General features: G+C 32.1%; 1 protein-coding gene across 1 annotated transcript in view; it reads left to right on the top strand.

Annotated features, from left to right (window-relative positions):
* The window catches only part of LOC136036265 (mitochondrial inner membrane protein OXA1L-like), a 34905-nt gene that overhangs the window by 596 nt on the left and 21501 nt on the right, over positions 1 to 12808 (top strand). Inside the window, exon 2 of the mRNA XM_065718399.1 lies at positions 9133 to 9180. Within this exon, the coding sequence (XP_065574471.1) occupies positions 9136 to 9180 (45 nt within the window). The 5' untranslated portion in view covers positions 9133 to 9135. The remainder of the gene's footprint in view (positions 1 to 9132; positions 9181 to 12808) is intronic.

Here is a 12808-nt window from a genome sequence, read left to right as displayed (position 1 = left end):
TATATATATATATATATATATATATATATATATATATATATATATATATATAGGCTATATATAGGAATTTTTAAATTAGCCAATCAGTTGACTATTAGATTAGTTACCTTAAGATAGGTCTCATCTCTGTATAAATTTCAGCCTGAATTAGCCAACTAGTCAGCTAACAATGGAAATATATTGACCAGGCTATACACTACTAAATTAGCCAAGCTAACTAGTTGACTATTAATTTCCAGGTGTATATTAATGCATATCTCAGCTTGATAGATTTGAAGATAAATACTTGCTGAATTTATTGATTTAAGTACTGAAAGTGGCTTATCAGTGGGGATACCACCAGATTCCCCCTTCCCTTCAAAAATACAACTATTTGCAAGTGAGCTTGCTCTTTATGGCTGGCAATCCTGGCTTTTTAATGCCTTTTTACAGCTCTTTTTTGCAATACTAAATTCTGCCAACTCATCAATGCTGCAACTCAACTGCAACCCATGGCTAATTCAGACTGAAGTCTGTGTTACCTTAAATTGCCTTAAATCACATGCACTGAAGAAGGGAGGTGGTTGTTCTCTCAAAATATTCACTCTCTGTGTTTTCTTTAATATTTTCATTTGGCCTTTAATTACTCCATTTTTGATTGTTTTCTTTCTTTATGTTAAGGCTGAAATGTATATATTGGTGAGATGTGATAGCCAACTGTTTGGCTAATTTAAGGATTCCATATATATAAACTGTCATTCATATTACCCACTTAGTTGGCTAGACATTTTTTTTTCCCTATATAATGTTTGGCTAAGATTTTTTCTCCATATGCCCTGAATTACAGTAGAATATGGATAAAATATTGTTTGAAATGATATTTAAAAGTGTATAGCAATATAAGAAAACATGATTTTCTGATTAATAGAAACATCCTGCATATTATAAAGTAAGAATTTTGTCAACCAATGTGTTTTTTTAGTTTAATGTATATCCTAGGGCTAAATCTAGGAACATCAGGGTGGGTATATTGCCAAAAAGTTACTATAATATATAAAAATAGCATAAAAGAAGGAATCTATTAGTACTGCTTTTATTTGCTAACCAGTATATAATGACTAGACTTCAAATTGGATTTGGCAGTGAAACAATTATCATATTTGGAAATAGTATAAAAAGGCATCAAGTAGTTTGTCCACATTGTCTCTATATAAGTAATAGAATTGTCTCTAAATTTGCTGTAATTTCCTCAGGCAAGACTAAATTTCATCAAGTCATGACTAAATTTCATCAAGTCAAGACTGCAGAAACCCATTTGAACCAAGAATTTATGAAATGTCATACCAGGCCCATTTAATGATGAAACATATAAATAGGGCTATATCTCTGTTCAGTGGGGTGAGGTACATTGTCAGAAAAGTAACCTTGATGTTTGGCAAAGTACAGAATCTAAGGGCACTGCTTTTATCTTTTTGGCATGTTTCCTCACAAATGGCCAAGCACTGTATTTTTATTGTAATTTTACTAATACTACTGTGGAAGAGATTTTACTAGGAGTCCAAAGTGTTTGCTCTTGCAACTCACTAGGCTACAAGATATTGTACTAGTTGCTAGAACCTAAAAACATGGCCCTGACTGAACAGTTTAACATAGTAGGCCTACACATAGCAGATATTGCATAGTAGTGTCTAAAAAACAAGTTTGAAGAATTGAAGACTGAGAGTGGGTTCTCCCAAGGCCAACAAAATGCTGGGTGAACAAAGCAAATGTTTTAAGAGTTAAACCTTTGGTGGATGAACCAAAGTTGATCCTGATACTTGGTTGGATCTTTATCAATTGGTCTCTAGAAAGTGTTTGACCCAATTAACCACAATATTTTTGTAAATAAACTTGACTGAATTTCAAGTGAGTTCCTTTTTAGTTAAAATTGTTGCCTTGTTTTTAACAAATTGTTCTCAAGTGCTTAAATATAAAGATGTTTATTCCAATCCCTTTTCTGTCTTTTTTTGGGGTCCCCTAGGGAACCCTGATGGGTCTTATTTTATTCCTTATAATGGCTAATAACCTCATGACTGACACAGAGTGGTGGAAGTATGTGGACAAAGTGTCTGCACTTGAGGTTTGTCAATGAAATATTAAAAGATCAATTAGGACATTACTTGACAATGTCACAGGAGGCTTCTTTGTTGAAGATGGACGTTAATGCTAATAAATTGTCAGTTATGATCATTATTTTTTCTTAAATCACCCCTTTCACTCACAAACCCCATTTCTCCCAAACTCTCAGTCGCAAGCATTGAACTACTTGGGGAGACAATCACTGCTGACTTGAAGTGGGATGTCCATGTTCAAAACATCTTAAAACAAGCTACCCTTTTGGTTTCCCTTAAAAAATTTTGTTAAAATTCTCATCATATTTTTTTTATGTTTTCCCATTAATTTTATTGTTGTCTATATATTTTTGACTTTTTAACTAAGTGTTGACACTTTTATGTTTGATTGTGTAGGTCAAGTTCTTTCAATGATATTTATATATATATATATATATATATATATATATATATATATATATATATATATATATATATATATATATATATATATATATATATATATATATATATATATATATATATATATATATATATATATATATATATATATATATATATATATATATATATATATATATATATATATATATATATATATATATATATATATATATATATATATATATATATATATATATATATATATATATATATATATATATATATATATATATATATATATATATATATATATATATATATATATATATATATATATATATATATATATATATATATATATATATATATATATATATATATATATATATATATATATATATATATATATATATATATATATATATATATATATATATATATATATATATATATATATATATATATATATATATATATATATATATATATATATATTAACACTTGTTTGATGTAAAATTCAAATTCGGCGACCATGCTGTGATAGAAATTTTTAAAATAAAATTCTACTTCTGTCCTAAGAGGGAAATCACCTTACTTCTTCAATGCTGCTATAGAAATTTGAAGAAAATACAAAAAAAAACACGCGTTGAAAACAGAAAGCAAAGGAATTTGAAGAAAATGCTAAAAAAAAATCACTAAAGAAGCAGCTGTCCTCCAGAAATATTTGCTTTTTGTCTAGTATTTTTGTTAGCCTTAAAAAAAAATCCCTTTGTAATATTTTTTTCTTTAAATTTGCTTTTGTTATGGCTGGCCAATATCGTTTACAAATTTATTGTAGTACTGTCTGCTCAAATTTATTAAGTAAGAGTTGTATAGGCCTACTGCTTCAAAGCCCATGCATTTTTTGTACCTGAAAATACTGCACCCTATGACTCTGATGTTTGAAATGGACTACCATCATAAATACCCCAAAGTAGAGTCCTGAAAAGGATTGACAATTCCTGAAATCTGCTTGTTACTTTGATAAATTGCTATAAACAACTGAAAACTAATGAAATCATGACAGAAAACCACCAGAGTCTGCTTGAAACTATAACAAACTGATATCAAATCTGAACCAATTATTCAGTAATTTTTTTAATTGTTTTGATAAGAATTGTAAATAATTATAGAGACTTTCATCTGAAAATAATAAATATGACTGTGGCTTGTGACAAAAAAAAGTACTGTATTTGTATTATTTATAGGGATATTCTTTACATAAGAGTCAAAATCCAATGTGTAAAATATACTTCAGAAACTAGTAATTTAGGGAGAGTTTTTGGTAGAATTCTAGATATGAGGCTTTTTGTTATCTTGTAAAATAGTCAAGTTAAGGGAATAAAACTTCCAGGATTCATATATTCAAGCATAAATTGTTGGTAACAGTATTGTAGAGTAGCTCTTCTAATGGAAACAGTGTAATAACAAAAGAATAGTACCATCTCATTTCCCAATAGATGCTTTTTCCAAATGTAATATTTGTAACTCTGACAATGCACTGCTCCTGCTTACAGTATAAATATAAGAAAACTAAAACTGTGGAAATATAAAAGAAAACTAAAAAAAAAGTAATTCTGCCTTTATAATATGCAGCATGGTACAGTTCAATTGATTATCATGTTTTCTTCCATTACTGTTCACATTTCTTAAGCATTTTAAACACTATTTCAGATTCAGATATTGCAAATTCCTCCTCTGGCTTCCTTGATGGTACTGAAACAAAAAAAAATAGTTGCTTGATTTGGTTTAATAGATGTGCCCTCGGATTTGGTCTTCCAGTGATGATTTATGTAAAAAACCTATCAACTTTATTCATGTTTATGACCCTCTGCAGCCTTTTTTCCGTATTGATACTGGTTAATTAGTCCATGTTGTCTTTTGTTAGTTTGAATTTTTTTCTTTGCTGTTTATCGTTTTATTTTATATAATACTCTGTACTTTGTGTTTTTTTATACTTTCATGGGTAATACAGTTCATTCATTCATATATATATATATATATATATATATATATATATATAATATATATTATATATATATATATATATATATATATATATATATATATATATATATATATATATATATGTATATATATATATATATATATATATATATATATATATATATATATATATATATATATATATATATATATATATATATATATATATATATATATATCATGAAAAGAGAAATCACCAATGCAACAGCACAAACACACACACAAAAAAAAGAGAGACAGAAGAAGAAAAGGAAGACTGTTTTCCTAAATTAGTGATTAATATAGACCAGCACTTGAATGAGGCCTTAACCCTACTCATCCATACAATCACATAGTATGGATACAATCACTATATATATATATATATATATATATATATATATATATATATATATATATATATATATATATATATATATATATATATATATATATATATATATATATATATATATATATATATATATATATATATATATATATATATATATATATATATATATATATATATATATATATATATATATATATATATATATATATATATATATATATATATATATATATATATATATATATATATATATATATATATATATATATACAATTCTATTATTATGATTATTCAGCCAGAACTAGATTTCATGAAGTAAAAAAAAAATGCAGAAACCTATTTTATTAAAGAAATATCATGCAAGACAAGATTCACAAAAATAGAGAAATATATTATTAGGGCTTTATATGGAACCACTATGAAGGGGGGGGGGTACATTTTCAGAAAAGTCACCATGATATTTATAACATCATAAAGTTAAAAAATCCAATTATAAAATTTTTGTTAGCATGTTTCCTTTAGAAGTGGTCAAACACTAAAATGATACCAGTCATTGTTTTTGTATGTCGTTTTTTTTTTTTTTTTTTTAGCTTTGTATATCACCTAGGGCTATATCTGGGACCATTAGGGGTGGATGCATCGTCAGAGTAGCAGATATTGCATTTGAAAAGAGCATCAGTTGGGGAATCAAATGACAATACTCTTCTGTTTCCACCCTAAATTGCATGGTCCAGCAAAATAAGGAATAATCTTGTAGGGTTACTAGACAGTGATAATGGGGAACCAATGAATATTAAATATGTCAATGGAGGAGGGGGGAGGCAAGGCTGGGACAGTTGTCTCAGGAAGGCCAATGGGCTACCACTCTACTGGAGGAATATTGGTTGTGGACAATGGTATATGCTCCTTTCTAGGATATCTTGTCCTTTTGTCCAGTATAACTTGTCCTCTTGTCCTGAAGAATTTGTTAGATTGAAGGGACTTTTGACAGGAGAAGTGTACATTCAAAAGCTTATAAGTCATTATGATATCACCTCTCTGGTGTCTGCACATGAGTGTTGAGAGCTTTAGCTTGTTCAATTGCGATGGGTAGTCAAAGTTTTTCCATGCATCAGCAACTCTTGTCACCTGTCTTTGTAAAGACAGCACCCATCTGTCTTTGTAAAGACAGACCTGTCTTTGTAAAATCCCAGCAATGGTTACATAAGACCCTTGTAGAGCTTGACCATAACTTCGTGTGATCTACTATGTATTTTGTGCTTAATTAGGCTTAATTTACTGCTTTTTGTACATGATCATGGAATTTCAATTCTTCATCTGCAACAATTCCCAAATCTCTATCAGCTGCTGAAAAGGCAATTAATTATCTGGATCCTTGTATTCAATTTTACAGTAGAGTAAACATCATTTTACGTTTTTCAGAAATTCTTCTTCTTTTGAATTGCCAACTGACTTCTTTTGTGATGAAAGGGAGTGTTCTGGGTGTTTGTTTTCATGAAATTCTAGTATATAGTTGTTGCATCCAGAAGGCTCCTTTTCATCTCATGCCAAGTATCCTCTATATTACTCATTTCAACAAAAGACCAATCTCGGTTAACCAGTCTGGTCTCACTGTATTGTAATTTGTATTTCACATGCTTTTTAAACTCTCTGTTTGTGGGTACAGCTTTAGTCAGCAAGCAATAGCTATATGGTCACTCACACAAAAAGGTGGCAATGGGCAAAGACTTAGGATTGCTTCATCATCTTTAACAAACAGAAGATCCAGGAGAGTTGGGTTCTGACCCTCTCTGTACCTAGCTGGGAAATGATATAATGAATGTTCTTCTTGTTCTTGAAAAGTTGGTTAGTCTGGTCATCATTATCTCTTATAGTTGCTCAGCCATTAACCCATGAAATTTTGGCCAAGTTGAAGTGTGACAGTGTTACATTATGTAAAAAAAAATCATTTTGACAAGTGGAGCTTGGATTTCTGTAAGTACAGCATATAATCAAGGTTTAGACCTTTTGCTCAATTTTATTTACGTCTGTTCTACCCACAGCTCCTACTGAGATTCAAGATAAAATTTAGTATTTCCTTCAAATGAGCTGCTCTCCCAGACTGTCGCCAAAACCTGGGGAAATGTTTCCAAGCTCCTGTTTCTACTCCCTCCCTATCTAAAATGCTTAGAAAATTGCATGGAAGACAGGTCTTGAGAAAAAATTACTGAGGAAAAAAAATTTCCTTGATTTTGTTTAGGTCTACTTTTTTTTAAAATCTAGGTTTAGGAAAACACAATTCTTATGATTGAAGTAGGATTTTAAGCCAGATTGGTATTGTCTTTTTTTGGTCAAATTTATGGTACAATTTTTCAAATTCTTCAAAACCTTATAAATAAGCCGTTAGCATTATTATAAGGCTGAAATACTTTCGTAAGGTATCTTGTGTATAGTGGATCTATTTCTGAAATTTTCACTTTTTTAACAACAAGTTTATCCAAATTCGTCAACGGTCAATGACCTTTGGGAAGGAAGAGGTAGAGATAGACACTATAGAAGATTATCCCAGGATGTAATTTAGGTTTAAAGAATATTCCTGGAAGTTACACTCACTATGGAAGTTATATTCACTAGACTTTCCAAGATGACTGGAAGCCACTCATTTAAAATTTTGTTTAATTGAAGTTATAAAAATACAACTTTTTCTGATGTAAAAACCTCTAGTAAAAACAATGAAATTTCCAAAATTATGGCCATATTTAAGTAGTGTAGTGGGAATTTTGTATCGTGAATTGTTATTTTCCATGTGAAGACAGCCAGGCATTAACAGGGTGTTTTAATCAATTCTGGTATTTATAATGCTTGTTTTTCAAAGAAGCATGAATTGGGAATTTCGCTTTGATTACTATAACAAAAATTATCTTTTGGTCAAACAAAACTGCAGTACAAAATTATTTAAAATAAAATTCCACAAAAATGAGGGTATTTCACAGCATTGTACAAAAACTGACTTTTTAGTGCCAGCTTTGTCATAAGATTACAATTTTTCATGGGAACTGTGAAAAATCTGTTCTGATGATTTTTGTTTTTATGTGATCTTAAAGGAATGGGGATTTTATGTATTCCAGACTACTGCAGTGGAAGTGGAAAAAATGATCACATACAAAAACTTGCAGTGTGTTCTATATATCTTACAAAGATGGTGTCATTTTGCAGATGGTATCTTGCATTAACCTGTTCATCAAAATAAAATCTCTACAAGCTAGTGGACATAAGCAAAAGAAGAAGATTTACTGATAGCCTTGTTGCTCCTATAGTTATTAACTCCTAATTCTTTTTAGCATGTGTAAATGTTTGTAGTGTTTTTCTTTGGAAAAAATCTTCACAGTTAAATATAATAGATATAAAAAATATTATATATAATTTAAAATACAGAAGTAGTCCTTGCATACATATCTGGATAAAAAGACTACACACTAAGTTAATTAGTGTGCATTTGAGTTCGTAGAAGGTTTATGCCTGATAATGTGCAACCTCTTTTAAACAGTGAAATTGAATTCTTTGCTCAAGGTAATCAAGTTAATTCTTAATAAAGATATCATTGATTTAATGAATGATAAAATTCAAAGACGCAATTACCTCTAGGTTCAAAAGATCTGGAATAACGTCCCAAATACAAAATGTTGAAGTCACAGTAGGCTTGAAGTCACAGTGCTTGAATGGAAAAAAAGAACCAATTCGATTTTTATAAAGAACCATTTTGGTCCACAGTTTTTTTTTTGTATTTGCTATGCCTGATGTTTTTTTTTTCTATCAGATAAAGCCACAGCTGTGCGAACACAGGGCAACATCCACAAATAAATGCAACAAATAGATTTGTGTGTCTTAACCCTAGGTTCTCACAGTTGTGGCTTTTTCTTGTTCAATAATTTTTGTCCATAGCAAACACAGTAGAAATGCAATACTGTTCAAATAAATTGATTCTTTTCATCTGCTGCACATGGGAAAAACTAGGAACATGGGTTTGAGTTAAAAAGTGTTATTTTTTCGATGTATGCATATTTCAATGGCTCAGCAGAAGTGTGTCTGTCAAGCTATGGAATAGTCATGGTGCATTCGTTAAACAACCCTGTGACCCTGAAAAAGTTATGTTTCAAAAGGAGGCATGAACAAATACAAATGTGTCGCCATAGCTCATTTTTGGCTCTTGATAGAGCTGCTTAATTTAAATCTAACACAGACACCATTCAAACTTTCTATTCTGTTAAGCTTTTTTTAGTAATTGATTTTATATTCTAGGTTATGGCCTCTAGGACATTCTTGCAAGCTGGAAACTATCTATATAAGGTAAAAAATGGAATAGTTTCTCAATTTATGATGAAATAGTGATTATGATCCCGAATTATCAGAACAATCTATCTTGAGCTAAATTGGTAGTTAAATCTAGACAAATAAAATAAGTAAAATTCTGTTAATAGGATAGAAAAAATAGGTCACAGTGAAGACCAGCTTTAGTAAAAGTGAAAGGAACTAGAAAAAGCAAGCTGCCACATTAGTCATTATGAAAAAAACTTCTTTAACTGTAATAAAAAAGTAACGAAATAGAATCGTGATCTAATCCCAATGAAACAAATGAATAATTTAAGTAAAGAAAAGTTTCTTTAGCAAGTCAAAATAAGTGAAAAGAAAAGATAGTTATTAATGACTCTGTAGCAATAGGAGCGAAGTACTTATGCTGTTCCTACATGAAGAGCAGGTCATGTGAACATTATAGGATTTTTTAAGCCAACCAAACGTGAAGAATGTGATTTAAAAAGAATGTGAACTTCACGGAAGACAGAATGGTCATGGTAGTTAATCAAAACAGGCTTGGTTGAGGGAGCTACATGTTCTCCCCTCTAAGAAATTACCTAAGAATATTTTTATATCTGGTTTATTGTAAAAGTAATCCAACTTGAACCAAAATTGTACTTTCAAATAAATTGGGCTAATGAATAAGTAAAGTAGAGCTGTTTCTCTTTATTTAGCTAAAAAATCATGAGAAACTGATAAGAGATAAAACTCAAGCCAAAAAATTCCATCTTATAATATCCAGTAAAACTCTTAGAATAAATATTACAACCTTATTACTCATGTTACTTACAATGAATGTATCGATGACAATGACACTTCTGGCAAAAGGGCAAAATAGGTGCATTTATGTACATTTTTATGGCACTTGGTATTAACTAAGTGACTTAAAGCAGTCGCAAATTCTGTTGGTCTGTCTGTCTGTATGTTAGTCTGTCCTGGTTTTGCTACTTCAGGCACTTCCAGGCAAGCTAGGACGATGAAACTTGGCAGGCGTATCAGGGACCAGACCAGATTAAATTAGAAATAGTCGTTTTCCCGATTTGACCATCTGGCGGGGGAGAGTGGGGGGCCAGTTAATTTGGAAAAAATAGAAAAAATGAAGTATTTTTAACTTACTAACGGCTGATGGGATCTTGATGACATTTGAAGTTTGGAAGGATATCGTGTCTCAGAGCTCTTATTTTAAATCCCGACTGGATCCGGTGACATTGGGGGGAATGAAGGGAGGAACGTAAAATCACGAAAACGCTTAGAGTGGAGGGATTGGGATGAAACTTGGTGGGAAAATAAGCACAAGTCTTAGATACGTGATTGACATAACCGGAACGGACCCGCTCTCTTTGGGGGAGTTGGGGGGGGGGGGTTAATTCTGAATAAATTAGAAAAATGAGGTATTTTTTAACTTACGAAGGAGTGATCGGAAATGGAATTTGAAGTTTGGAAGGATATCGTGTCTCATAGCTCTTATTTTAAATTCCGACTGGATCCGGTGACATTGGGGGGAATTAAGGGGGGAACCTAAAATCTTGGAACACGCTTAGAGTGTAGGGATCGGGATGAAACTTGGTCAGAAAAATAAGCACAAGTCCTAGATACGTGATTGACATAACCGGGACGGATCTGTCCTCTTTGGGGGAGTGTAGGGGGGGGGGGGGTAAATTCTGAAAAATTAGAAAAATGAGGGATTTTTAACTTACGAAGGAGTGATCGGATCTTAATGAAATTTGATGTTTGGAAGGATATCATGTCGCAGAGCTCTTGTATTAAATTTCAACCTTATCTGGTGAAGGGGATATTTGGGGGGAACCTAAACTCTTGGAAAATGCTCAAATTGGAGGGATCGAGATGAAACTTGGTGGGAAAAATAAGCACAAGTCCTAGATACGGGATCGACATAACCGGAACGGATCTGCTCTCTTTGGAGGAGTTGGGGGGGGGTAATTCTAGAAAATAAGAAAAAATTAGGTATTTTTAACTTGCGAAAGAGTGATCATATCTTAATGGAATTTCATATTTAGAAGGACCTCGAAACTCAAATCTCTAATTTTTTATCCCGACTGGGTCCAGTGTCATTAGGGGGGGGGGGGGCGAAAATCTTGGAAAACGATTAAAGTGGAGAGATCAGGATGAAACTTGGTGGAAAGAATAAGCAAAAGTCCAAGATAGGTGACTGACATAACTGGACCGGATCCGCTCTCTTTGGTGGAGTGGGGGGGGGAGTAATTCGGAAAAATAAGAAAAAATGAGGTATTTGTAACTTACGAACGGGTGATCAGATCTTAATGAAATTTGATATCTAGAAGGATCCTGTGCTTTAAAACTCTCATTTTAAATCCCGACGAGATCCGGTGACATTGAAGGGAGTTGGAGGGGGAAGTCGCAATTCTTGGAAAACGTGAAATCGAGGTATCTTACGAATGGGTGATCGGATCTCAATGAAACTTAATATATAGAAGAATCTTATGTCTCAGATGCTCCATTTTCAATTCGAATCGGATCCGGGGACATAAAGGGTTGGAGGGGGGAAACAGAAATCTTGGAAAACGCTTAGAGTGGAGATATCGGGATGAAACTTGATGGGAAGAATAAGCACAAGTTAGATACGAGATTGACATAATTGGTACGGATCCGTTCTCTTTGGGGGAACTGGGAGTTGTTAATTTAGAAAAGTTAGAAAAATTGAGGTATTTTTAACTTAAGAACGGGTGACCGGATCTCAATTAAATTTGATATTTAGAAGGAACTCATGTCTCAGAGCTCTTATTTCAAATCCCGACCAGATCTGTTGACATTGGGGGGAGCTGGAGGTGGAAACCAAAAATCTTGGAAAATGCTTATAAATGTTGTAGATACGTGACTGACGTAGCCGGACTGGATCCGCTCTCTTTGGGGGAATTATATGGTGGGGTTCAGTGCTTTGGCGAGTTTGGTGCTTCTGGACGTGCTAGGACGATGAAAATTGGTAGGCGTGTCAGGGAGAGAAAAATTGAGGTATTTTTTACTTGCGAGTGGGTGATTGGATCTTAATGAATTTTGATATTTAGAAGGACCTCGTGACTCAGAGCTCTTATTTTAAATCCCGACCGGCATTAAGCCTCTGATTTTCCTTTTAAAGTAATCTATTGATTCTCAGAATTTTGCTAGAGCTCATTCCATATGAGTTCTTGGCTTTTGGCTCTTCAGACCTCGTCACAAGTGCCATATGAGCTCTTAGCTCTTGTTTTTTGTAACGAGCCTTCCTTTGCAGACTAACCTAATTGTAGCTATTTACTGGTTATTGAAAAGTCTCAATTCAAATTTTAATTGGCGAAACTTTATCGTTTAAGCAGCATGTAACTTTAACTAGTAAAATTATGGCAAGAAATCTAGGTATAATGAAGAAACTCCAACATTTTTTCCCTAAATCTGTCCTCCGCCATCTTTATTTTTCTCTTATACACCCGTATATACTTTATTGTTCAAGTATTTGGCTCTCCACTTTTCGATCGATCCTTAAACCAATAAGAGTTCTACAAAATCACGCAGTTAGGCTTTTAGCAGGGATTCCTCCTTGTCAGTCTGTTCGGGAATTTTATCCAACCTTGAAAATTTTGCCAACTGCGAGCCTCAGTGAATTTTATGT

This window comes from Artemia franciscana, chromosome 15 (genome assembly GCF_032884065.1).
Source record: "Artemia franciscana chromosome 15, ASM3288406v1, whole genome shotgun sequence".
Taxonomy (NCBI): Eukaryota; Metazoa; Arthropoda; class Branchiopoda; order Anostraca; family Artemiidae; genus Artemia; species Artemia franciscana.
The sequence above is the reverse complement of the archived record's forward strand: the minus strand, read 5'-3'. Positions and strand labels throughout refer to the sequence as shown.